This window comes from Malaclemys terrapin, chromosome 1, assembly GCF_027887155.1.
Source record: "Malaclemys terrapin pileata isolate rMalTer1 chromosome 1, rMalTer1.hap1, whole genome shotgun sequence".
Taxonomy (NCBI): Eukaryota; Metazoa; Chordata; order Testudines; family Emydidae; genus Malaclemys; species Malaclemys terrapin.
Genome location: NC_071505.1, coordinates 148,396 through 176,377, shown reverse-complemented (window position 1 = coordinate 176,377; position 27,982 = coordinate 148,396). Strand labels below are relative to the sequence as shown.

The following is a 27,982-nucleotide window of genomic DNA, read 5'->3' as shown; positions in this document are numbered from 1 at the left end:
GCACGTAAGCCTTCTTGGAGATGGGTTCACAAGTGGCATTGGACCACAAAGATTTGGCCAGTTGCAACAACCCATCCAGGACAGGAAGTGATATTTTACTCTTGGCAGTGGCACCGAGTATGTCAAATATTGGGTGGGAAGTCTCTTCCGCTGGTACCATCAGGAGAGTCAAGGTGGCTACCATGTAATCCACCAGGTCTTGAAACTACATATGCCCATGGGGCTGTATAATTCTGCCTAAACTCAGATAGCAAGAAACAGTAAAGGCAGCAGACAGAACTGTTCCCAAAATTATAACTCCTGTCCCCCACAGCCAGTCCACTGTAGGATCTGTACATCTGAGGGAGGTGAGGAAGAGGCTAGTGCAAGCTCCATGGGACACTCATCAATATGAGGAAACAGAGAGGGAATTCCCATTGCACCAGGGATAAAGCATAATGAGAGTGGCTACTGTCTTGTGTTCCTCCCACAGTAGGTCATGCTCATGGCCTGCAGCTCTGGAACCTCAGAGGTCAGTTCCTATAGCGACACTCACACCAAAACACCACTCGGCTTCACTCTGAAAAATAATCTTTATTGTACACAGGAGCATGTGCCCCAGGAAGCTGTAGGTGAGAGGTTCAGTCACTGGATTTCATAGAATCAAGGGGGGAATCCGGCAGGGCACGCTCTCTATAAATACTCATGGGGGAGCACAGGTATATGGCTTCAGTGTTCTGGACCTAGCCAGAGGCCCAGTTGCTTTAGGGACAGCAAAGGAACCAGTCCCTGTCTCTTCACAGGCTCAGTTCAGCAGCCCTGGAGACCTGGACTAAGAACAGCGCCAGGAGAATTAACTTTCCTCCATTAAACTGTGGGTGGAGGTAGCGAGGGTATTCTAAAACCAGGAAGGGAGAGGCACACCTTACAAAGTAGACAGCAGCACCAAGTGAGGGCTTATCTGATGGGTTCCACCCTCCTTTCTCAACTGGAGCAGTCATTGCTGTGTTCAGAATCCTCATCTCCAGGTACATTAGTATCTCATTATCTGTATGGAGCATGTTCAGGGCTCTGTAGAGAGCTCTGAACTTGGCCATCTACACAATTAATGGGAACAGGTCCAACTGCACTTAGAGTGTATGCCATAGGGTACATGCAGCCACCCCAGCAACACCAGTCACAGGCTTCTCCAGAAAGAAGTCTCATGAAGTGGGGGTGGGGGCAGAGGCCTTAGGAATCTTCCCCTCTCAACAGCGAGGAGTTTGTCTGTGGGGTTCTTGTAGTCCATGGAGAGCTCAGACCCCTTGGAGCTATACCCTGTAACACAAACTGTCCAGGTTTAGTCTTTTGAAAAGGAAACAGGGTACAGGAGCAGGACGTCTCTTCTCCCCTCCTGTCTTCAGCAAGAGCTGCACAAGCTTTATAATTAGTGCAATGATTAAATTAGAGATAAAAGGTCAAGTCCCCTATTCCCTTTCAATAATTAAATTACTGCCCTTCTCCTGCAGGGGCATAGTAGCAAATACTTACAAAAGCCCTTAGATGGAAGGTTCAGCATGTCTGCAAGCTGCAGTGACTGCCCTTCTCCTGCAGGGAACTCTACTGAGCTGAAACCCAAAAATTAGCCCCATTGAAAAAAAGTTATAAAACAGACCCTGACTGGTTTTACATAGTATCCCGTAAAAACTCCACAACTTCCCTTTCTTGTTTTTAATCATCACTAGAAGGGCCCAAGTGGGCAGGTTTAAGAGCTGGGGGATGAGGGGAGAAGGTGCTTCCTTCCCTTGCTCATGGACTGGTGCAATCTCTGCAATATGATGATGCTATCTGTGAAAGGGAAGGAACACTGGAGATGGGGAGGGTGAGCCACCTCCCGCAAAGCCAGTGACTTGTGGACTAATGAGGGGCAAGTGGACAATGCCCCTTTCTAGGCTGGTACAGCCATTGACACCGGCTTGAGTGTAAGGATGACGAGATGCAATGGTGCCAGCTAACCTGCTGAAGGTACTGGGGAGCTGCAGCCACATGACAGCATTTTCTCTGCAACCTCCATCACAGATGATTAACAGCTGGAGTGGAGCTCTCTGCAGGTGGAAGCTGCAGATTACATCACTGCCTTCACTCATTCCCAGTCTGAGGAGCCTGACTCAGAAAAGATGACTGGGTAATACTTCGTGGGTGTGTGTGTGAAGGGTTGTCTTCTGGAAACAGACAGACCCCGACCTTCAGTCGCAGGAGCCACCCAGTTGGGCCAGAGCAAGCAGCTCAGGGGCGAGCACTGGAGATTGATGGGCTCAGTTGGCCCCCAGAGCTAGCTAGGTGAGTGGGCAGCTGGTGCGGGGCACTGGTGACAGCTGGCCCAAAAACCTGTCTGGCGCAGGAATGGGGTAAAGATCTGATGCTCAGGGAGAGACTGTTGGCCCTGCTCACAGGTGGCCTGTAAAGCACAGGAAGAGTAGGATGTGAAGCATGAACAAATACACAGTCACCAACAGTGGTAGGCGGGTCCGGGAACAGAAGAGAGCGCGCAGCTGCCGCCACAAACCAGAGTTGCTCCGAGTCTGAGGGGAAGAGTAAAGGTGAAACTAGTTAGTGCCAAGTATCAGAGGGGTAGCCGTGTTAGTCTGAATCTGTAAAAAGCAACAGAGAGTCCTGTGGCACCTTTAAGACTAAAAGAAGTATTGGGAGCATAAGCTTTCGTGGGTAAGAACCTCACTTCTTCAGATGCAAGCCTGGCTTGCCCACGAAAGCTTATGCTCCCAATACTTCTTTTAGTCTTAAAGGTGCCACAGGACCCTCTGTTGCTTTTTACAGTTAGTGCCAGTAAGTGCTGAGCCCAGCCACCTGCACCGTATCAAAAGCTTTGCTGAAGTCAACATAGATCACGGATATATCTTGATCAATAGCATCAACAGATGATAATAAATGATGATGATAGCACTGCTGAAGACCTGAGGTGCTGGGAACCCCATCCTACCCCTTTGGCCAGGCAGTAGGGAACTGGCTTAAGACCATTAACCCATCCATAGCTGGAGGGCAGGATGCCAGCTTCTGCTGAATGGCTTGTTACGAGCATTGGCACTCAGTCATCAGTGCTCTGACAGCATTGGCCTCACTGGGCACTTCGGGTTCCCTGATTCACATTGGCGAGGCTTGAGAATCGGCATGGAATAGGCAGGGGTGGCCAACCTGTGGCTCCGGAGCCGCATGCGGCTCTTCAGAAGTTAACACGCAGCTCCTTGCATAGGCGCTGACTCTGGTGCTGGAGCTACAGGTGCCAACTTTCCACTGCTCAACCCCAGGCCCTGTCCCCACTCCACCCCTTACCCCAAGGCCCCCACCCCTTCCTGCCCCCTCCCCTGATGCACCCTTGCTCCTCCCCCCTCCATCCCAGAGCCTCCTGTACACTGCGAAACTGCTGATCGCAGAGGGCAGGGAGCACAGGGAGGGAGGGGGAGGTGCTGATCGGCAGGGCTGCTGGCAGGCAAGAGGTGCTGGCGTGGCTGCTGATGTATTACTGTGGCTCTTTGGCAATGTACATTGGTAAATTCTGGCTCCTTCTCAGGCTCAGGCTGGCCACCCATGGGATACAGTCTGGCTGATACTCTCCCAGCCGTGAGCACAAGGCAGCATCCAGTCACCACAGCACTGCCGGCAGCTCTGATGACTCAGCTGCCGACTCTGACTGGGCTGCAGTTGCTCCAGTGGGTTTGACCTTTCCTCCTGGATCCTCCAGAGGGAACCACTGGGCTCCTCTGCCCAAGAACTCTCTCAATGGGGATTCAACACATATTGAGACAGCTTGGGCTTCTGCAAGGCCAGCACTCAACATGCAGCTGGCATACAGCTCTGCATCTCCAGTGGCATCTTAGCCAGACACTGGGAAGCAAATACAGGTGGCTTGGATGGGAATGAGCTAGCTGAGACTCCATCCAGAGAAGACAGGGGACTGGTAAAATAGCAGGATGGTCTCCAGAGATTTCCATTTGGGGATGCTTTTGTGTTCTTGTATGGCATTGTGGCCCTACATGCTCGGCAAGGTGACTGGGACCATCTCGGGTGCAAGCCCCGGTGACCTGTTTTAGTGATCTCTAGAACACACACTGCAGGAAATTGCTCACATGGGTCAACTAGAAGCCAGAGCCAGTGCAGAACATAGCTGTTGGCCTGCTGGGTGGTGCTAGCCATAAGCAGTGCATTACTCCAGCTCACAAACTGGCTTCCTAGTCACTTTTGAGTGTGGTTCAGTGTATAAGGGCCATATGATTTCTGGCAACGTGCTGCTACCACTGCAGCCATGATCAGGCAACATATAGAACTTAGTCCTGCCAGGAGTGCAGGGGACTGGACTAGATGACATCTCAAGGTCACTTCCAGTCCTACGATTCTATGACATTGCGTTTGCTCACGCTGAACCACTGGGTCATTCTCACTGAGTGACCCTTGACTCTGATACTCAGATTTTTGACCTTCTTGGCACAGAGTAAGGCACACCCTTTGGTGGGTGACGGGGAGGAGTCTAACTATTGCACTGTGTACATGAGACTAGGGACCATTTTACTGAGGCACATTTTACTGAGTCCATAAGCCCTCTCTGCACAATCAGCTGCTGCTTTCTTCTATTTAGAACTTTGGGCAAATATTACAAGGTCCTGAAAGGTGGGAGAAGCCCCTGATGCAGCCTTGGCCTCCAGGAGCCCAACCAGTTCCCAAGGTCACAGTTGCAAGAGCCATATGTGTAGCTGCAAATCCCGAATGATGCAGGGTGTGGAGACATCTTGAGCCATGCAGCTGGAGTGGTAGGTTCTAGAGGCTATGAACTATATCCAGTGCTGAGAATCAACATGGTTCCGTTCCCCATGTTCTGGCCACATTCCTCTGCAGCAGCAGTTGTTCACATGTCCTACATTATGAAGCTAGCTCCCTGGACACAGCCACTGCAGTAGTATTCTTACCTTGCCAAAGGAACTGTCCATGGGGTCAATCAGCAAGGAGTGTTCATGGGATGGAGACACATCAATGCTGGAACCCAGAGCAGATGCCCATTCACTTGACTCCAACCTGCAGAAGAGAGAGAAACGCTCATTAATTGCTAGAACACACAATGCAGCAAGCTGCTCGCATGGGTCACCTAGAAGCCAGAGCCAGTGCAGAACATGGCTGCTGGCCTGCTGGGCAGTGCTAGCCATAAACAGTGCATTACTCCAGCTCATGCACTGGCTTCCTAGCCACTTCTGGGTGTGGTTCAAGAGACTGGTGTTTAAGGGCTATATGACAAAAATTATTAAAGATCTAGAAAACATGACCTATGAGGAAAGATTGAAAAAACTGCACTTGTTTAGTCTGGAGAAGAGAGGACAGAGGGGACACGATAACAGTTTTCAAGTACATAAAAGGTTGTTACAAGGAGGAGGGAGAAAAATTGTTCTCAATCTCTGAGGACAGGACATGAAGCAATGGGTTTAAATTACAGCAAGGGAGGTTTAGCTTGGACATTAGGAAAAACTTTCAGTCAGGGTGCTTAAGCACTGGAATAAATTGCCTAGAGAAGTTATGAAATCTCTGTCATAGGAGATTTTTAAAAGCAGGTTAGACAAACACCTGTCAGGGATGATCTAGAGAATACTTAGTCCTGCCTTGAGTGCAGGGGCCTGGACTAGATGACCCACTGAGGTCCTGTCTAGTATTCTATGATTAATAGGTTTCAATGCCCTGACCAGTGCTCTGGACACACAATGAGATAATAGGAAACCACAAACAATAGGCCATGATGCCTACAAGGAATCGGTCAATCAGTGAAGGCATGATTATGGCATCACTTGAGGAGAACTCATTTGTAAAAATTTGGTACTCCCTGGGAATCCAAATTACTTACCAGCTCCCTGTGTAAGGGCATGACCTTAGTTCCAGCCCTACTCCAACTCCCCATTGTTTGAGTCTTATTTCAAATTAACTTGAGAGTTCATTGGGGCAGGAGCCATGTCTGGCAGAGTGTCTGAAGCACCCAGCACAATGGGCCTGATCCTGAGCGGGGAATCTGGGCACTGCCATAATACAGTTAAGTTCTGGTGGCCAGGGCAGACTAATGGAGATTTCCTACAAATGGAAGAACTGTCCTAGATTTCAGACAGGGATTCTTTGCTCAGAGATGACTGGGAATGACTAGGAGGCTTCCTTTAAAACTGGGATTTTAAGGAAAAGTCACGACCAACTTTCAGCCTTTCCAATGTGGAGCCCGGATTTTGCAGTGATGGACGTTCTATAAAAAGCAGAGATGGACAGACAGCTAGAAACTTGGTGATGCACTAAGGTAACCGCTTGCTTGATTAGAAACACTCCACCTCCTGATGTGATCCTGTGCTGCTGAGAAAGCCTCCTCTGCAGCAAGACGCTGATCTCGTTCCTCCTGCAGCTGCTTTTCCAAATGCCTCAGGTCCTGCTTTGTGCTGCTGTGCAGCTGTTTGGCCTCTGATAACCTGGTAGAAAATAGGACACTGAAATGCCCAAAATGTCTCTCGCGAGACTTCTGCTTATATTGTAGTCACTGCTCTAGTACATGGAGATTCTCTCCCTTGTCTCCACAAACAGGTGGGTTTTATTTACTTACTGTGGGAATGCTGAGATGAGGAGGTGGGACTTGCACTGAGCCATGAAGGCTTTGTGGCCAATGCAGAAAAGGAGTTCCATAGCCCAGGGCTCCATCACCCACTCCTACCAGTAGTTCCATTATTCCCAAGAAGCACAGTTGTCATAATAGGTCTCAGTCCCAGAGGCAGCCCTGGTCCAGCTCATTGAGAGCCTTGAAGATTGAGACCAGGACCATAAATGTAACTCAGTATTTACTGATGAGCCAGTGTAGTGAATGGGGAGCTAAACTGACCCGCACTGGGCAACAGCAATTGCTACATTTTGCGGTCAGTGTCTGTGGTTTCATCTAAAGGAATAGTGAGTCACAACAACTGAGTGCACCTCAGAGATTCCAGAAGGTTCTAGGGTGCCACAGCAGGACTCAGACTTTTCCCTGCCCCACTGGGCAACAGCCAAGGTCCTGTGTCAGGATTTACACCCTTCCCTCTGTCCTCACCTCAGCTGTAATTCCTGCAGTTCTGGAGTGTAACACTCTCTTTGAAGTTCGTTCTTTTCCTGGGGGGCTCCTGGAGCAGCATCTGTCACAAGTGACCTCTGAAACAGAGTATATGTGTGGCAATGCATCAAGTGCTGGGCAGGGCAATCAGTGAAGCAATGGGAGAGCAGGATTAAGTCTCAAACAGAACAGAGTCCAGACCAGCTCCCATGTCACACAGTAAACAAAGTCTGCAGTTAGAATTGCCCTTCAATTCGCCTAGGCTGTCAAGAGGAATACACCACCTTCCCTCCATTACTCCGCCCCTTACCATGTCCTTGTCTGGGGATTGCAGCTCCTGCAGCTGCCTCTCCAGGGCCGTGCAGCGGTTCAGGACCTCACGGCAGTGCTGGTGGCTCTCACGGAGATTCTGGCTGCTGCCCCGCAGCTGAATAGAGAGGGCATTTTTCTCCTCAAAGATCTGAGAGAGCTGGGAAGAAGACCAAGCAAAGATGCTAAAACAGAACTTCTGAGAGAAGCTGCTCCCCTTGGCATCCACAGCAAAAGAGCTTTATTAGGAAGGTAGCGATTACCAGACTCAATCAGACCCAAATTCATGTAGTCCAGGATCCATCCCTGATAGTGGCCAGTACCTGATGCTTCAGAGGAAGGTGCAAGAACCTCACAATAGCAGATGAGGAATAATCTGCCCCCAGATTAGGTCTCATCCTGATCTTCAATAGTTAGAGTTTGGCTTTAGCACTGAAGCAGGAGGTTTAATATCCCTTCTAAAATTTATGTTAGCAATAACTCTTATAATGTTAGATATTCTTATCAACATAAATGTGCAAATCCCTCTTTGAATCCTGCTAATTTCTTGGGCTCAGTGACTTCCATATTACTTTATATGGGAATGAGATCGCTTCTTACAACCCGTAACACTGCAGAAGGCAGGCAGAGGGCACTAAAGATCAATGACCTAAGTTGATAGAAATTGACCGACTTGTGGCCTGTTTTCCTTATATAATCTACCTCCCTGCTCTTGGCTCTCAACGAGGCATTTGAGAGTAAGGAGCAGCAGCAGAAGGGAACTGGTGTGGGGAAGGTCTTTCTGCTGGAGAGAAGATGGGTCAGACTGGGTGGTGAGAGAGAGAGGACTGCGGAGATTTAAAAAAACAAAAACTCAGCAATGAGGCAAGTGATAAGGGGGCTACGGTCAAGATAAAAGTCATGACATTTATTTCACTGAACTAGACTTCACGTAATCAGGATGGCTGTTTTATAAAGATGCCCCCCCACAGAGCAGGCTTAGCCCTTATAGAATGGCGATGACTGCTGCTTTATTGGGACTACACTGGCACAGATCTTACTGAATGCTGAGGGGTTTAGGTGGTATTAAGTAGGCAGAATACGAAATGCCCAGCTCTAGGCTTAATACTGAATTTGCCAAGTAAAGTTTCTGGAAAAATTCAGTGAGGAGAATTTTATGTATGTCTGAGATTTGAATGTGTCCAGGATTCCTGGATCATTCAGTGCTCAGGGTGGATGGTGAATAAGGCATTGTTGTGTAGTAAATGAAGCTATTGTCTGTTGGATAATTTGCTGCAGAAGCTGAAAGGTATGTAGTGACTAACACAGGGGACAGTACCAAAATGCACAGGAACAAGGGACCACAATTAAGCATGCACAGGCCACCGTAATTCTACCATTTTTTAACTTCTGACTGCTTGACTTTGCAATTCTGATCATTTTCTTTTGTACATCATTGCTTGTTTCTTTACGCGAAGAGAGATGACCCAAAACTTATGCACTGCAAGCAGAGGAGAAGCTGTCCAGGATCTGTTTCTTACCAGTTGGCAGGAACTGTGTCACAATGTGAATGTGAAAAGGACGCTTGTTGCCAGGGCCACAGACTGTCATCAGGACTGAATTAAAGCAATTTGGAATCCTAGGCACACCATGACATAGGGCCCTTTGGGGTCCAGTCCCACAATATAGCCCTGTACCCAACCTGGAGTGGTAGGGGGCCCTCATCCGATCCCAGAGAGCTCAGGGGCAGCAGCATCAGGAAATTTTTCCCATCCAGGAATGGCAGCTGGGATCCTTCACCCTCTGGGAGCAGCAAGGGCCCCCTTCTCCCTCCCAATGAGGCAGAAATAGCAGCAAGTGCCCATCCCCACTGTCCTTCAATAACTATCCCGCTGCCAGACTCTCTCTGCTTGGGTGAGGGCTGGGTCTGCTATACTCTTCCCCATCTATCATATAGAACCCTTGTCTGGGATGGGTTGTCTGGGCCTCTAAAGCAATGGGTCAGAGTTAACACTCCATTGAGATGCATGGGACAGTTCCTCCCTTTTGGAGCGATTATCTCAGGCTGTCTGCAAACTCAGACAGTCAGTGTATTGGTTACACTCAGGCCACAGTTTCAAACTTTTCTTCACAACTATAAGGGCAAGGAACTTCCAATTTTTTTTAAAAAGTAACTCCTAATCTGATGTAATCACATGACTCCAGGAATTGGGGCCCTAGACACAGGCCCATAGTACTTATGCCTTAATACAGCCCTGACTAATGGAGAAGTAATAGATGTAAGAGATGGACTGGATGGAGCCAAATCAATCTCTCAGAAGCTAGTGCAGGACTGTTCCCTAGCTATAATTATTAGTATTTTCGCCAGTTTAAAGTGTCCCCAGTATTGGAGCTCCCCGCCACAGAAGACAGTTCATGAACTGGATCCATCTCCCTAATGGGGAGTGACAGGGCCCTGGCCCTTCCTCTGGGATCCACCCCTGTGCCAGGGAGCAACAGGGTCCCCAGCTCTGCCCCTGGGGATGATTCTCTGGCTGGACCCATGGCCCTGTCAAGGTGTGATGGGGCCCCCAGTTCTTCTCTAGGGAAGCTGTTGTGCAGCCCAACAGTTTTTCCTGATATTCACCCTGAGTCTCATTACTTCTCTGGGTGGGGGTCTGTAGGCTCTGGGACAGACGTTTGTTCGCTACAACCCCTAGGGACCTCCAAGGAGTCTACATTCCCAGCACAAGTCCTTTAAGCAGGCAGAGGTCTGCTCCCTTCCTCCAAGTCCTATAGGATATCTGTTCTCTTCCTTGCCCTCAGTCCCAAGTTCCATAAGCAGGCAGAGGCGACTTGCTGTACCTTGCTGTTTAACTGCTGAATTCTCAGCTCCTTTTGGTGCAGCTCTTTCAGGCTGTCACCCAGTTGGACCCGGAGGTGATCTGTCTCGGCTTCTAGGCTGGACGGGTCTCCTCCCAAAGTCTCACTGGAGCTGGGGGTCTCTGGAGAAGTCTGCCAAGAAAAGAGTGATGAAAGTACCTATTGCTGAGATCTTTGTTGAATCCCGTTCCCTTTTTAACCACGCACCTGCCTGGTGTACAAGTCACAAAACCCTCCAATGAGCCTATATCTGGAACCTTGCCTGCCAATGCCGAAGGGGTGAGAGTAAATGGCCACAGCACAAGGGGCAGCTGAAGAGCAGAACAATTAGTGAAAATTCAGTTGGCTTACACATGGAACTCTTGCCCTTCCCTGTTTGCCCAACAGCCTCCTTAGAGATCTGCACAGCAATGGCTCAAAAGGCACCACTACATGGATGGGAATGTGCAAGAGCGTCAGCAAAGACATCCTTGCCCCTATGGCTCTTCAGCTTAGAGAACAAAGAAACTGGCACTCCGCCTCCCTTTCCTTCAGATGATCCATGCAAGAACTCCACAACTGTACACTCCAGCCAGCTGTATTGTTCCCACTTGGGCCTACAGATTGTAAGGTCTCTGAGACAGTGGCTTTGTCTACCACACTAAATACTCAACTTCAGCTTAAAGGATGAAATCAGCAGCAGAGAACATCCTTATTAGGCAGCTTGCTATCCTAAGAGAGCTTCTCAAAGCACTATCCCCAAACATAGCTCTTCCCATTTTTTTTTTGTTGATACCTTGAGTGGTTGCTTGAGACTGGCATTGCTAAGTATTTACAGTGCTACTGAACAGGGACCCATGAATCAGGAATTTCTGAGCTCTCATCCCAGTCTGGCATGGACATCATCTGTGGCCTTAGTCAAGCCACACCTTCTGCCCCAGTGTCTCCATCTGCTAAATGCGGATATTTCTCACTAGTCCATGTCACAGGGATATTGGGATTATTATATAAGTAACGAACAACCCTCAGAGCCTCTGGATCTGAAACCTTTTATATGGCTGCTGCTGGGACACGGAGGGTCCATAACCTCTAACACATCAGCATGCTTGTGCTGAAGAGAATTCTCTATAGTCAGAGTCATAAGAAATTATCTAAGGTACACCTAGAGCACCCATCATTAGTCCAATGCCGGATTCAAGTAAGGAACTGACGTGCTGATGGGCCTAACCCATAACAGGGATCTAAGGGATGATCTGTGAAGTGTCTGAGAGCCTGTAAGAGGGAACCAGAACCACAGTTTCTGGGGATGTTAGCACAGCAATACCTTTCTGACAGCTTCATGTCTGCATTCTCTCCGCATTATAGGAGGAGAGATTTCCGGTGCTGGAACAGACCTATGCTTTTTCCCCTTGGCCTTGAGGGCAAAGGAAAGTGTGCCCTTGTGGTCTGGTGCACACATTCCTGTCTAAAAACTGGATCCACATTGGATCTGTCTCACAATCCATACTTGGGTTTGGGAACCATGGAACCACTTGTGGGGCTGTGATGCTTCCGAGGGCTACGAGGCACCTCAATACTACTTGTCCTTAGCATGAGGAAGCCTTGTCTGCGGTTGGCAGGGGTCAGCTCCCTAGAGGGAAAGAAGGCTGTATAGTTTGAATGGCCTCCACATCAGCAGAAGTGGGATCAATCTCCTTGGGGACAGGCTGGTTAGAATAGTCAGGAGAGGGCTGAACTAACAGCAAACAGAGAGGGTTAAAACAGGGACGATATGAGCACTCAGCATGAAAATGAGATGTTGAGAACAAAATTAATCAAGGAACGAAAGGACGTGAAGAGAAGAAATTCTTGAATTGACAATACACCAATGCTAGGAGCCTGGGTAATAAAAAGGAGGAAATGGAATTACTCATTTATGAGCATAAATTCAATCTAGTTGGTATTACTGAAACCTGGTGGAATGATTTGCATGACTGGAACGTTAAAATCAATGTTTCTAACCTATTTAAAGGAAGGATCAAGTGAGCAAAGGGGTGGGGGAGTGGCACTCTGTGTTAAAAATTGTATTACCTGTTTCTGAATCTTGGATAACTCATACAAAAATGATCCTGAATAGGGGACTAGTTGGTGTCTGCCACAGATCACAAAACACACTAGGGAACAGGATGACCACCTCTTTACGCACCTTTCTATAACGTGTAGGAAAAAAAGCTGTGAGATCATGGGGAACTTCAATTTGAGTGACATATGCTGGAGGTCTTATGCTGCCAGTACTAAAATGTCCTTGGGATTTCTAACAATTATAGATTACAATTTCCTAACTCAAAAAGTGTTGCATCCAACACAGGGGAATTCTATATTAGACCGTGTCCTAACAGATAAAGAGGAACTGATCACAGACCTAAAAGTTGATGGTATATCAGGTGCAAGTGACCATGATTGATCACATTTGTAATGTGCAAACAGAATAAAATTCAGACCAATTTTTATTACACACACACACACACACACACAGCTCTAAAAAGGGCCAGTTTCACAAAGCTGAAAACAATTATGAGCCATATCAGCTGGGAGGAAGAAGTCAATCATAAAAGTGTGAATAATAATTGGGAATAATTTAAGAACCCCTTACTAGACACCCAAAAAGCCACAATCCCATAATTGAGGAAGGAGGCCGTGCTGTTAAAAATCCCCACCTGGTTTAAAAGGGAAATTATGGCAGCTGTAAAAAAGTAAAACGAAACAACCACAACAACAAATGGAAGAACGGGGAAGTTGATATTAATGAATATACAGCAGAAATCAAGAATTGTAGTCTGACGAAGTGGGTATTCACCCACGAAAGATTATGCTCCAATACATCTGTTAGTCTTAAAGGTGCCACAAAACTCTCTGTTGCTTTTTACTGTATCCAGACAGACAACCTGACCATGGATCATAGAATCATAGAAGATTAGGGTTGGAAGAAACCTCAGGAGGTCATCTAGTCCAACCCCCTGCTCAAAGCAGGATGGCTGCCTTTACCCAGATCCTGGTGTGGATTTGCAGAGACTGTGTCCTGCATTTCCCACTCACAGAAAGCCAGGCTGGGGGGGACCATCCAGCTGGTGGAATTTCTCAGGAAGCCGGTGGGAGAGATAAAGGAGGAGGGGACTAAGCTGAGGCGCATCCGTGCCCACAAGGAATTCCTCGAGAGATTCATATGGAGACATCCAAGACTGAGGAAGCTATCCAGCTACAGAGGACTGCTGTCACAACACCGGGGAGGAGGATATGGCTCTGCACAGGGAGGACACTGGCTGGTTACTTCTGGCAACAGGCAGAGCTCCACCCCTAATCCCAACCCACCCACTATGGTGATGGAAAACCGATATGCTGACCTAGCAATGAACAACTGGGAATCAGCCCCAAAGATGGAGGAGAAGAAGCTATGTATCCCCAAGGCTGGGAGAACTGCAGCCACCACTCCCAGGAAGGAATGTAGGGTAGTGGTGGTTGGTGACTCTCTTCTGAGTGGAGGTATGCTGCCTGCCAGGGGCTCGTATCCGAGACGTTAAGGAGGGATTGTCGAGGATCATCCAGTCCTGTGACTACTACCTCATGCTACTCATCCATGCGGGCATTAATGATACTGCAAGGTATGACCCCCTCAGCAGATCAGACATGACTATGGGGCTCCGGGAGTAAGGGTGAAGGAGTTGGGAGCACAGATAGTATTCTCTTCAATCCTTCCAATCAAGGGTAAGCACCTAGACAGAGGCAGATGCATCCTCGAGATGAATGCCTGGTTGCGAGGATGGTGTCGCCAGGAGGGCTTCGGCTTCATTGACCATGGGATGCTGTTCCAGGAAGAAGGACTGCTTAAGCAGAGATGGGATCCACCTATCTATTGGGACATGTAAGGGTTAAGTAAAGACCTGGGTAACCGCTAGCATGGTATTAGGGAGGAAGGCGGGGCAGGCACTGTCTCTTTGCTTGATAAAGTGCTATTCCTCTCCCTTCCCTTCTCCTTGTTAAGGATTGATAAGCGTTGCAGCTGCATAAGGAATGTGGGGATCTAAAGAATACTCTTCATGTAAAGCAGTGATATCTCCCCATCCCTTCCTTTCCCAGACACATAAACGAACTCGGGGTCATGGCCCCTTCCTCCCTTCCCTGTGAACTGCTGATCAAGGGAATTCGTGGTTGCAATTATTGCAAAAAAAATGCATCTTCAAAGTAAAAACTATCTGTAGAATATGCTAATGTTGTAAACAGTAATCAGGGGCGGGGATAATTACATTCAGTATATAGCTATTGATATTCATTGTATGGGCATTCATATTACTCAATAAGGGTTTTGGGGGTGTTGTAGTAAATGCAGGTATTTACATACTAACTTAGATAAAAAGAATATGCTGTAACTAATTCAGTGTTTACTCGACAATTGGGTTGAGGGGAACAAGCACTGCAATAAAGAAGCCCGTCTACGCAATCTGCCTCTGGGTCAGCCTGCTCTTCTCTAACACTATCAAGGAAGGGGAAGAGCATATTTGGATACAGACTGGCTAACCTAGTGAGGAGGGCTTTAAACTAAGTTTGAAGGGGGCAGGTGACCAAAGCCCACAGGTAAGTGAAAAACATAGAGACCTGGGAGAGGGGTTGGAATTTGGTGGGAGCCTGGGCTGCTACAGCAAGGATAAAGGAGAGAAGACAAAACTCGGGGTGGGGGAATCAAATCAGTATCTTAGGTATCTGTATACTAATGTGAGAAGTATGGGGAATAAGCAGGATGAATTCGAAATGCTAGTTGTTATTATTTTATTAGTAGTAGTAAATAAACACAACTATGACATAGTTGGCATCACAGAAACTTGGTGGGATAATGTGTGTGACTGGAATATTGGTATAGAAGGGTACAGCTTGCTCAGGAAGGACAAGCAGGGAAAAAAAAGAGGAGTTGTTGCCTTATATATTAAAAATGTACACACTTGGACTGAGGTTGAGATGGAAATAGGAGACAGACTTGTTGAAAGTCCCTGGGTAAGGATAAAAGGGGGTAAAAAACAAGGGTGATGTCATGGTAGGGGTCTACTACAGACCACCTAACCTGGAAGAAGAGGTGGATGAGGCTTTTTTTAAACAACTAACAAAATGATCCAAAGCTCAGGACTTGGTGGTGACGGGGGACTTTAACTACTCAGACAACTGTTGGGAAAATAACACAGCAGGGCACAGATTATCCAACAAGTTCTTGGAATGTATTGGAGACAATTTTTTTAATTTCAGAAGGTGGAGAAAGCTACTAGGGGAGAGGCTGTTCTAGATTTGATTTTTACAAATAGGGAAGAACTGGTTGAGAAAAGACAGTTACCTTTTCCGTAACTGGTGTTCTTCAAGATGTGTTGCTCATGTCCATTCCACAATAGGTGTGCGTGCTTGCCACGTGCACCGGTGCCGGAAGTTTTTCCCCTAGCAGTACCCGTAGGGGAGCGCCCCTAGCAACTCCTGGAGTGGCGCCTCTATGGCATGGTATAAGGGGCGCTGCGCGCTCCCCCCATCCTCAGTTCCTTCTTGCCAGACAACTCCAACAGAGGGGAAGGAAGGCGGGATGTGGAATGGACATGAGCAACATCTCAAAGAACACCAGCTTGGCTTTTCTTCGAGTGATTGATCATGTGCATTCCACAATAGGTGATTCCACGCTGTATCTGTTGGAAGTGGGAAGGAGTTCACAGACTCTCGGGACGGAGTACAGCCCTGCCGAACCAGGCGTCCTCGCTGGTTTGGGAGACGCAAGGTGAACATGTGAACCAAAGACTAGGTGGCAGCCCTACAAATGTCCTGAAGGGGAACGTGGGCTAGAAAGGCAGCTGAAGAGGCTTGCGCCCTAGTCAAGTGTGCCCTCACAATCAGAGGCAGGGGGACTCCTGCTAGATCGTAACAGTTACGAATACACGAGGTGATCCATTTGGAGAGCCGCTGAGTGGAGATCAGCCGACCTCTCATGCATTCGGCTGAGGCAATGAACAGCTGTGAGGACTTCCTGAATGGCTTAGTCCGCTCCAGGTAAAAAGCCAGAACCTGTCTCACATCCAGCATGTGGAGGCGGCGCTCCTCACTGGACGCATGGGGTTTGGGACAGAGCACCTGCAGGAAGATATCCTGACCCATGTGGTAGGTAGCGACCACCTTGGGGAGGAATGAAGGATGTGGTCGGAGCTGGACCTTATCCTTATGGAACACTGTGTACGGGGGCTTGGAAGTCAGGGACCTGAGCTCCGAGACCTGTCTGGCTGACGTGATCGCCACCAGGAAGGCTACCTTCCACAAGAAGTGCCACCAGGAGCATGTAGCTAGCGGTTCAAACGGGGGACCTGTCAGCCGGGCCAGCACCAAGTTCAGGTCCCACTGCAGAACTGGGGCCTAATGTACAGGAAGAGACGATCCAATCCCTTAAATAATCGGCCAGTCATGGCATGGGAGAAGACCATGTGCCTCTACACCGGCAGGTGGAAGGCTGATATGGCCGCCAAGTGCACCTTGATGGATGGGGGCGCTAGGCCCTGGGCTCTAAGATGAAAGAGGTAGTCTAAAATTAGCTAAATTGGGGAAGCCACGGGCAACACGCCCCGATCAGCCGCCCACTGTGAAAACCGAGACCACTTTGCCAGGTAGGCTCGATGCATGGAGGGCTGTCTGCTTTCCAGGAGGACGCACTGAACCCCTTCCAAGCACATCCTTTTCTCCCAGCGTAACCACTGAGCAGCCACACCGTGAGGTGGAGTTCCACTAGGTTGGGGTGGAGGAGGCAGCCCTGGTCCTGGGAGAGCACGTCCGGGCAGGGCGGCAATGGCCACGGCCTGGCGACTGCCAGGCTCGTGAGAGTCCCGTACCAATGTTGCCTGAGCCACGCCGGGGTGATCAGGAGGACCCAGGTCCTGTCCATTTATATCTTCTCCAAGACCTTGCCGATCAGCGGGATCGGGGAGAAGGCATAGCGAAGCCGGCCTGACCAGGATAGGAGGAAGTTATCGGAGATGGTGCCCATGCCCAAGCCCTCCCAGAGCAGAAGCGGGGACACTGGTGGTTCTGCCGTGTCATGAACAGGTTCACCTGGGGAGTTTGGAAAATCCTGTGCACCACCTCTGGGTGTAGTGACCACTCGTGCTGAGAGGAGAAGTCTTGGCTCAGGCGATCCGCCCGGAAATTCCGGGTGCCCGGTTAAGTGGTGGGCCTCCAGGCAGATATCGTAGGCTATGCAGAAGTCCCACAGGCTGAGGGCTTCCTGGCAGAGGGCTGAAGAGCAGGCCCTGCCTTGCCTGTTGATGTAAAACATCGAGGCCGTGTTGTCTGTGAGAACCCTGACCACTCTGCCCGCCAGTTGCGAGCGGAAAGCTACACATGCCAGACGGACCGCTCTGAGCACCTTGATGTTTCTATGCAGGGCAAGGTCCGGCGCAGACCACAGACCTTGGATCTGAAGGTTCCCCGCATGGGCTCCCCACCCGACTATGTCAGACACCAGGTCCACCGATGGGGGCCTGCCCCTGAACGGGACTCCGTGGAGCATGTTCCCCAGGGAGGACCACCATTGTAGGGAGGCGATCACCGGTTTAGGCACAGTGAAGACCTTGTCCATCCTGTCTCTGAACTGGGAGAACACTGAGGCCAACCAGAGCTGGAGGGGCCTCATCCTCAGCCTGACGTGGCAAACCACATATGTGCATACCGACATGTGACCCAGGAGCTGGAGGCATGCTCTGGCTGTGGTCACAGGGAACCTTGTGACGGTATCGATGAGCCCTCTTAGGGTCTCGAACCTGTCTAGTTGGAGGGAGGCCCTGGATGGTGTCATGTTCAGGACTGCCCTGATAAACTCTATGCGCTGCACCAGAACTAAAGTCGACTTGGCGTAGTTTACCAACAGGCCCAGGGTGGCGCATGTGGACAGAAGAAGCACCATGTGATCCTGCACCTGCGACCTGGAGCTGCCCCTGACCAGCCAGTCGTCCAGATAGGGGAAGATCTGGACCCCACAACATCTGAGGTAGGCCGCCACCAAAGACATGCACTTTGTGAATACCCTGGGAGCAGTGGACAGGCCAAACGGGAAGACTGTAAATTGGTAGTGCTCCTGTTCAACTGTGAAATGGAGGAAACGTCTGTGCCCCTCGAATATATGGATGTGGAAGTACACGTCCTGCAGATTGAGGGAGGCGTACCTGTCCCCAGGATCCAGGGGGGGATGATGGAGGCCAGAGAGACCATGCGAAACTTGAGCTTTACCATGTGCTGGTTCAGGCCTCGCAGTTCCAGGATGGGCCTGAGCCCCCCTTTGGCCTTCGGGATAAGGAAATAGCGGGAGTAGTACCCCTTGCGTCTGAACTTCGCTGGCACCACTTCCACCGCTCCTAGGCCAATGAGCCGCCCCCCTCCTGCTCGAGCAGGGCCTCGTGAGAGGGGTCCCCCAGGATGGACTGGGACAGAAGGTGGTTGAGCGGGGTAGAGGTAAACTGGAGGGTATAGCCCCGGGAGATGGTGTTGAGGACGTAACAGTCCAAGGTCAGCCACGACCACTCTGGGAGAAAAGCACACAACCGGCAGGAGAAGAGCAGCTTTATTGCGGGTGGATCCCTGGTATGAACTGGGAAGTTGCCCCCAGGCGTCCCGTCAAAACTGATGTTTTCCCCCCTGCTTGCCTTTGGAAGGCCCAGGCTGGGGGGCAGACTGTCTCTACAGGTGCTTTTTATAGTCCCGAGACTTTTTATAAGGCGGCTCATATTTAGAATGGGTGGCCTGGGTGGGAGCCTGCTGAGGCCTAAACTTGATCCTGGCCGGAGCCGGGACATAGAGGCCAAGTATCTTAAGTGTTGTGCGGGAATCTTTCAGGCTGTGCAATTTCATGTCCGTCTGTTCCGCAAACAGGGCCTGCAAGGAGTTCTGTGCCTCGCTGGACAGCCCAGAGGAGGACAGCCTCGCTGGACAGCCCAGCAGGAGCCATGACACCCTCTTCATGGACACCGCAGAGGCCATAGACCTTGCAGCTGTATCCACGGCATCTGACACTGCCTGCAGGGTTGCCCTGGCCCTGCCTCTCCCTGTGGTTGACCGACTCGACCACCAGGGAGTTGGGAGCAGGGTGGGTGTACAGGTATTCATGCCCCTTGGCGGGCACAAAGTAGTTCCGTTCTGCCCTCTTAGAGATGAGGGCAAAGAAGCCTGGGCTTGCCACAAGGTGTTTGAAATTTTTGCCACCCCTTTGTGGAGTGGGAGGGCCACCCTGCCCGGTGCCGAGGGTGATAGGACGTTGAAGAGGGAGTCTGAAGGCTTCCTCCACCTCCTTGGCCTGAAGGTTAAGACTTGATGCCACCCTTTTCAATAGTTCTTGGTGGGCTTTAGAGTCCTCCTGCGGAACAGAGGGAGGAGGCGCCGTAATTGCCTCATCGAGGAGGATGAGGATGCGGGTGCGGTACTCTGTGTATCCACTGGTACCGGAGGTCCCACCACTTGGTCGTCCTCCGGGTGCGGAACTGAAGATGCATGTACCACCGAACCCTTTCTGGGAGGCTGGTCTTTCCGAGGCTCCAGCCACCGAGCGAGTCCCCACCGGGGGCTGTGTCGGGGGCCATAGGGCCCACTGGTACCACGGTGCTGGTCCAGGAGCCCGGTGCCACTGCACCTGCTGTGGCACTGGCGAAGCGGGCTGTTCAGACTGACTAGCCTGTCCCATTGACCGACGATTACGAAGGGTGGACAGGCTGGCGTATGACCTGCAGCTGTCCCTGGATCAGGAGGAGCAGTGGCATCGGGATCGGTGCTGACCACAAGACCGTGATCCCAACGTGGAAGAGCAGTACCGCCGGTAGCAGCTGCTCCGCAATTGGCTCTGGTGGGCGAATCCGCCACAGCAAGGTGCTGGCAATCTATGCCTGGGACTGCGGGGGCGGTGCTGCGGCGCGGTCCTGGAGCGAGACAAAGAACGGGAACTGCGTCAACGCCTGTATCGCAACAGGCTACAGTACCCTCTCAGAGACGAGGACCTCTGGTGCCCTCTGTCTGGGTCTTGACAGGATCCGGTCCCTCGAGGCAGAACGGTGCCTGGAACCCCTGTCAGTTGGAACCCAGCCAGACAACCTGGTGGGGGTTGACGGGGACCGGTGCGGACTGTGCATGGGGCGGTCGCTGAGCGGCGAATGGTGTCGGGAACATTCCCTCAACCGGGAAGGGTACTGATCAGGTGGCGACCCAAGCGGTGGCTTGCCTCTGGACCAGGGAGCCAACAGCAGCGGTGCCCCTGGTACCGGCAGAGACAGAACCCCGGGCGGCTTGCAGTGCCTCTGGCGTGGAGGGCACCCGGACATCCGGGGAGGCCTGCGCTGAGTGGGCTGGGCTACCCCGCTCAACCTGAGTCAGAGGCCTGGTGGCTGACAGGGACCGAGAACTGCCCAACATGGGTCTAGACTCTCCCAGTCTTGCTCCGGTGTCTCGGCGGAGAAGACCTCTCCTCAGCATTCTTGGCGTGCCTTGCGGATCAGGAGCGGTGCCGACTGGTGGAAGGCAACGAAGGGTCGCTGCATACCGACACAGTGATACCCAGTGCTGATTCGGAGCAGCATGTCGGGGTCAGCGCTGACTCCATCCAGCGCTGGCTCTGAGCTGAATGTCCCTTTCCTTCTTGGTCTGAGGCTTGAAAGATCTGCAAATCTTGCAGCAATCACTGAGATGGGTTCCCCCAGACAGCATAAACAGTCCGCGTGCGATTCACTCACTAGCATCGGGCGCCTGCAAGTGTCGCAAGACTTAAAGCCCGGGACACGGGGCATGCCCCGACCCGGGCACACTAAACTAAACTAACACTAATCTAAACTACTTCAACTACAGGTACTACTAACTATGAACGAACAATAGTTCAAGAGGAAAGCTGCAGAAAAGCTGGAGCAGAGCAGTTCCGATGCACCTTCACTGGCAGCAAGAAAGAACTGGCGGGGGTGGAGGGGGAGAGAGGAGCGCACAGTGCCCCTTATACCGTGCCATAGAGGCGCCACTCCAGGAGTCGCGGGGGGTGCTCCCCTACGGGTACTGATAGGGGAAAAACTTCGGGCACTGGTGCACGTGGCGAGCACGCACACCTATTGTGGAATGCAAATGAGCAATCACTCGACGAAGAATTTGAAAGTGAATTCAATCGTTGATTGGCCAGAGAGGCGGTGATATGACAGCAGGGCTGCGCTCCTCTCCTCCGCTGGAGAGGGGGAAGGGGCCTGTCGACCGAGACATCGAGCGAGCGGCCCGTGTGAGGAAAAGGCGCTGTTGCAACCGCTATGACATTCAAGGGGAGCCGGGCCTGGGACCGTTTTTACAGCACCCGCTGCTGCGGCTGCTGCCATGTCCATACCAGGACCATCATCCTGGGGACATGGTACATGGTGGTGAACTTGTTGATGGGCATCTTGCTGACTGTGGAAGTTACCCACCCTAATTCAGTGCCAACTGTTGACATACAGTATGAAGTCATTGGTAATTACTATGGTTCTGAGAGAATGGCTGAAAACGCTTGTGTTCTCTTTGCCATCTCACTCCTCCTGTTCACGATAAGTGCAATGATGGTGTATGGAGCAATTGCTCACCGAGTGGGCTGGCTCATTCCACTCTTCTGTTACCAGCTCTTTAACTTTGTCCTCAGTTGCCTGATTGCCATCAGTTCTCTTACTTACATGTGAAGAATCAAAGAGTATCTGGATGAGTTACCAGGTTTCCCTTACAAAGATGACCTCCTCGCACTTGACTCAAGCTGTATTTTGTTCATTGTCCTGGTGTTTTTTGCCTTATTTATCATCTTAAAGGCCTATCTAATTAACTGTGTATGGAACTGCTATAAATACATCAGCAACAGAAACTTGCCCGAGATAGCCATGTACCCTGCATTTGAAGCTCCTCCACAGTATGTCCTGCCAACTTAGGAAATGGCAGTGAAGATGCCTGAGAAGGAACCCCCACCTCCTTACATACCTGCCTGAAGCAACTGTGCTTATGTTAGTTAACATCTGTACCAACTTCTTGGGTTTTAGTCCTTTTAATCTTGCAAAATTGCTTAAATATTCAGGGCTTTAGCAGCAAACCTTTCTGTTGAAAGATGTTTGATATAACTCACATCTGGCACTATTTTTTTTCCTGCTTGTTTTAGTTTTTGTTCTCTTTAATGGTCTTAAACTTGTTTATTGCCTTAGAGTCTTGTACTGCAAACATTAGAACTACATGAGTGAACTTGTTCATGTGACATCAACTGAACAACTCATATGAGTAAAGTCAGCCACAGGCATACATGTCTGCTGGGTCGGGCCCTTACTTTGTAGAGTAATTTTTGTAAAGTAGTTCATAAAGACAATCTGATCTACCAGCAAAATGAGTTTTTTGTCTTTCTTTAATCATTTTTTTTGGGGGGAAAGAGGTTGGGAGCGAGGTTTGAATGTGGTGTGTGTGTGAATATACATATTTTTTACTTTGCACTTTTCTCACACTATCTTACCTTATTGAAAGTGAAAGGCAGCTTGGGTGAAAGTGATCATGAAATGGTAGCGTTCATGATTCTAAGGAATGGTAGGAGGGAGAACAGCAAAATAAAGACAATGGATTTTAAGAAGGCAGACTTTAGCAAACTCATGGAGTTAGTAGGTAAGATCCCATGGGAAGCAAGTCTAAGGGGAAAAACAACTGAAGACAGCTGGCAGTTTTTCAAAGAAACATTATTAAGGGCACAAGAGCAAACTATCCCACTGCATAGGAAAGACAGGAAATATGGCAAGACACCACCCTGGCTTAACCAGGAGAACTTCAATTATCTAAAAATCAAAAAAGATACTTACAAAAAGTGGAAACTAAGTCAAATTACAAAAGGATGAATATAAACAAATAACACAAGTATGTAGGGACAAAATTAGAAAGGCTAAGGCACAAAACGAGATCAAACTAACTGAACACAAAAGGGTAACAAGAAAACATTCAACCAATATATTAGAAGCAAGAGGAAGACCAAGGACAGGATAGGACTGTTATTCAATTGGGGGGGGGGGGGGGACAATAACAGAAGATGTGGAAATGGCAGAGGTGCTTAATGACTTCTTGGTTTCAGTTTTCACCAAGAAGGTTGGTGGTGATTGGACGTCTAACATAGTGAATGCCAGTGAAAATGAGGTAGGATCAGAGACTAAAATAGGGAAAGAACAAGTTAAAAATTACGTAGACAAGTTAGATGTCTCCAAATCACCAGGGCCTGAGGAAATGCAACCTAGAATACTCAAGGAGCTGACTGAGGAGATATCTGAGCCATTAGCGATTATCTTTGAAAAGTCATGGAAGACGGGAGAGATTCCAGAAGACTGGAAAGGGGAAAATATAGTGCCAATCTATAAAAAGGGAAATAAGGACAACCTGGGGAATTACAGACCAGTCATCTTAACTTCAGTACCTTGAAAGATTATGGAACACATAATTAAGCAATCAATTTGCAAACATCTAGAAGATAATAAGGTGATAAGTAACAGTCAGCATGTATTTGTAAAGAACAAATCATGTCAAACCAACCTGATAGCTTTCTTTCACACGGTAACAAGGCTTGTGGATGGGGGGGAAGAGGTAGATGTGGTATATCTTGACTTTAGTAAAGCTTCTGATATGGTCTCGCATGACCTTCTCATAAACAAACTAGGGAAATGCAACCTAGATGGAGCTGCTATAAGGTGGGTGCATAACTGGTTGGAAAACCATTCCCAAAGAGTAATCATCAGTGGTTCACTGTCATGCTGAAAGGGCATAATGAGTGGGGTCCCACAGGGATCAGTTCTGGGTCCAGGTCTGTTCAATATCTTCAATGATTTAGATAATGGCATAGAGAGTACACTTAAAGTTTGTGGACAATACCAAGCTGGGAGGGGTTGCAAGTGCTTTGGAGGATAGGATTAAAATTCAAAATGATCTGGACAAACTGGAGAAATGGTTCAAAGTAAACAGGATGAAATTCAATAAGGATAAATGCAAAGTACTCCACTAAGGAAGGAGCAATAAGTTGCACACTTACAAATGGGAAATGACTGCCTAGGAAGAAGTACTGCGGAAGAGGATCTGGGGGTCATAGTAGATCACAAGCTAAATATAAGTCAACAGGTCAGCACTGTTGCAAAAGAAGTGAACATCATTCTGGGATGTATTAGCAGGAGTATTGTAAGTAAGACATGAGAAATAATTCTTCCACTCTACTCCACGCTAATTAGGCCTCAGATGGAGTATTGTGTCCAGCTGGTGCCACATTTCAGGAAAGATGTGGACAAATTGGAGAAAGTACAGAAAAGAGCGACAAAAATGATTAAAGGTCTAGAAAACATGACCTATGAGGGAAGATTGAAAAAATTGGGTTTGTTTAGTCTGGAAAAGAGAAGACTGAGAGGGGACATGATAGCAGTTTTCAAGTACATAAAAGGTGTTACAAGGAGGAGGGGAAGAATTGTTCTTCTTAACCTCTGAGTATAGGACTAGAAGCAATGGTCTTAAATTGCAGCAAGGGAGGTTTAGTCTGGACATTAGGAAAAACTTCCTGTCAGGGTGGTTAAACACTGGAATAAATTGCCCAGGGAGGTTGTAGAATCACCATCATTGTCTAACCTGCTCTTAAAAATCTCTAAACACCTGTCAGGGATGGTCTAAATAATACTTAGTCATTCCACGAGTGCAGGAGGCTGGACTAGATGACCTCTTGAGGTCCCTTCCAGTCCTATGATTCTACGTTGTGACCAAAAGGTCAAAAGGGCTAATGCATAACCAGGGGAATCTCAAGTAGGAGTAAAGAGGTTATTTTTTACCTCTATATTTAGCGCTGGTGCGACCACTACTGGAATGTGTCCAGCTCTGACATCCACAGTTCAAGAAGGATGTTTATCAGTTGGAGAGGGTTCAAAGAAGAGTCACAAGAATGATAAAAGGATTAGAAAACATGCCTTATACTGATTGAGCTCCTTGAATCTATCTATTTAGCTTAGAAAAGAGAAAATGAAGGGATGACTTGATCACAGTCTATAAGTACTTACATGGGGAACAAATATTGAATAATGGGCTCGTCAATATGGCAGAGAAAGGTCTAACATGACCCAGTGGCTGGAATTTGAAGCTACACAAATTCAGACCAGAAATAAGGCATACATTTTTAATGAATAAGTAATTAACCATTGGAACAGTTTACCAAAGATTGTGGTGGATTTTCCATCACTGACAATTTTTATAGCAAGATTGGATGTTTTTCTAAAAGATATACTTTAGGAATTATTTTGGTGAAGCTCTATGGCCTGTGATATACAGGAGCTTATACTAGATGACCATAATGATCTCCTCCTGGCCTTAGAATCTATGAATAAGGCTATGATTTTTTTTACTTCTGCCTGAGATGCCTGGGAGCTGCAGGGTACCCCTGCCAGGCAGCGGGAGACTCCCGGAGCTGGCGGGGACCCCCCCGGCACTCCCAGCCGCCCCTGCAGCTGAGCTTCCCAATTTGTCATGGATATTTTTAGTAAAAGTCACAGGCAGGTCACAGGCTTCCATGAATTTTTCTTCACTACCTGTGACCTGTCTATGACTTTTACTAAAAATACCGGAGACAAAATCTTAGCCTTATCTATGAATCTATGACTCCACCAGCTATGGGCAATGCAAGCATTCCCTTCTCAGCCTATGCAGGCTTTGCTATCCTTCTGCAGGTTAGCAATAGGCACACTCCAATCTCGAGCCCTCCAAACATCTTCCTGTAGTACCCAGCCCCTGGTCCACTGGACACTCTCAGTATCACAGATACACTATTCCCAAAGGAATAGTACACCTCAGTTTACCAGGTACACGTCAGGATCACTGCTCTGCTTAATTTACAGCTCTTAGATTTGTTTACAGTAAAAACAAGTTTATTTAGCCAAGAAAAGAGCTTCAAGTAATAGCAAGTAGGTAGAAGTACTTGAGACAATTGGTTACATCTAACACAAAATAATAGATCTTAAACTAATTTTGATGGAATATATGGACTAAAAGGTGTTACCATAACCTAGTCACTGTCCAACATTAAACAACTGGAAATGAGGTTCTGGATTTCTCATGCAGAAACTCAGCCTGCTTAGTATCATGACAAGCATACCATTAAACAGTGCTTTAATCTTGTAATAAAGATACAGAAAAGAAGGGAAAACAATTAAAGCCTTTGAAATGTAAAGTATTAAGTAAGGCTTTCATTTTAACATTTTTTGTTCTCTTTCCCTTTAGCAGGAGAGAGTTTTCAAAAGCAAAACCCCTTTGACAGTCTCTGAGATGCTACCAAAGGTGGCGGTAACTCCCGTTCTGGGTAAAAGAGAAGTGAGCTGAGACAGGCTGAAGCTGGCTTCTTTGGATCTGAGCCAGGTGGATCCTTAGGCTCAGCTCCAGCTAAGTAGGTCACTGCTTTATGAATCAAGTGTGGTCCTTTTGCCTCTCCTGCAGGGGATCAGTGCCTGACGCAAGTCTCCTGGAATGCTCCATGCTCAGAGACTCTGTTCGGGGATTTTTGGCTGCAAGACCCCCTTGCAGGAACATTGCCGGCAGCTAGTTCTGGAGCTCTTTCCTAGCCCATGCTATTAAGGTCCTGCACATGCAGCAGAGAAGTGCCCTTCTATGGGGAAAGCTTAACATATTCCCACTTCAGATGCCCATGTGGAGAACAGTGGGAACAAGAGGTGCAAGTCTCTTGGAGGTCTGATCCGCTATATCAGACCCAAGGACTCATGACAGAGCACAAAGAGCCACACAGGCGCCAAAATGTACTTAAAAATCAGAATTTGGAGCAAATAAACTAGAGAAAACTAGAATTGACTAAAACAAACAAAAGACTAAGAATAAAAAAGCCCTGGGAACAAAGTTCCAAAAGCCCAGATCAAGAAAGCTGAGTGAGGTTCCACATCAGCTTGCTATTGCGATCGGAAGTAAATGAAATATATGACGCACGCTGGCCCTGTTTCTATTCTAACTCTTTGAGCATTCTGAGCCGCAAGGGCGGGGAAAGGGGACACACAAGGATGCTCCAACAAGCACTGCTTTCTAGACGTTTACACCTATCCCCACTGCACAGTTGGTGCATCCCACAAATGGAAACATACAGAGGACGCTCAAAGAAAAACTTGTGTTTTCCACTCTAATACATTTGACCCACCTGCTTTCAGATGCTGTGACCCCACTCCTCCACTCTGGCTCCTCCCTGACTGAATTCCAAGCTTCCAATTTCCCTATAATATGAAGGGAACTCCATCCTTGCTCACCTGCCTTTGGTATTGTTCCTCTATGACCTGCGACTTGGACAGGGGTGACTTCACACAATCTTGCACAATCCTTTGCAAGTGACTTAGCTGCTGGTCTTTGTCTGCCAAGGCCATCAAGTATTGCTCTTTTGCCCTCTTGTTTTGCATCTCCCATGTGGTCTTCTCTTGTCTGCAAAGCAACATATAGTCGACATTATAGAGGGCACTTCCGACAGCATGTCCTGCGTAGTCACCTGCAGTACTCAGGAAGCCCAGCACAGGTCTAGCAGGGGAACAGTCATTACTCCCCGCAGTTAACCTATGCCAGGAGAGTTTCTTTGCAACAAGACACTGCTGCTTAGAGACAGAGATACCCAACTCACACAGTTGAGGACTTAGAGCAGGGTTCAGGAAGCCATTTTGCAGTTGGCTTGGGGGCTGCAGCATGTTCACTGCTACACACTTACAGTACCCCTGGACAATATGTTTTCCTTTGTCTTCAGACAGTTTGGAC

The 27,982-nt window shown here is 48.7% G+C and overlaps 1 protein-coding gene and 1 pseudogene across 6 annotated transcripts in view; one reads left to right on the top strand and one right to left on the bottom strand.

Annotated features, from left to right (window-relative positions):
* Positions 1 to 553: 553 nt before the first annotated feature.
* The window catches only part of GOLGB1 (golgin B1), a 123,001-nt gene continuing 95,572 nt past the window's right edge, over positions 554 to 27,982 (bottom strand). For 5 of the 6 annotated variants that reach the window (XM_054027761.1, XM_054028001.1, XM_054028084.1 and 2 more), the window contains exons 17-23: positions 27,490 to 27,658; positions 10,196 to 10,345; positions 7,374 to 7,532; positions 7,064 to 7,161; positions 6,321 to 6,455; positions 4,935 to 5,040; positions 554 to 2,540 (exon numbers count right to left, since the gene is read on the bottom strand). In XM_054027761.1, coding sequence (XP_053883736.1) covers positions 2,406 to 2,540; positions 4,935 to 5,040; positions 6,321 to 6,455; positions 7,064 to 7,161; positions 7,374 to 7,532; positions 10,196 to 10,345; positions 27,490 to 27,658 — 952 coding nt within the window. In that variant the 3' untranslated portion in view covers positions 554 to 2,405. The remainder of the gene's footprint in view (positions 2,541 to 4,934; positions 5,041 to 6,320; positions 6,456 to 7,063; positions 7,162 to 7,373; positions 7,533 to 10,195; positions 10,346 to 27,489; positions 27,659 to 27,982) is intronic. The other variant, XM_054028165.1, reaches the window with a different exon arrangement.
* On the top strand, positions 21,496 to 22,206 carry LOC128837307 (lysosomal-associated transmembrane protein 4A-like; annotated as a pseudogene).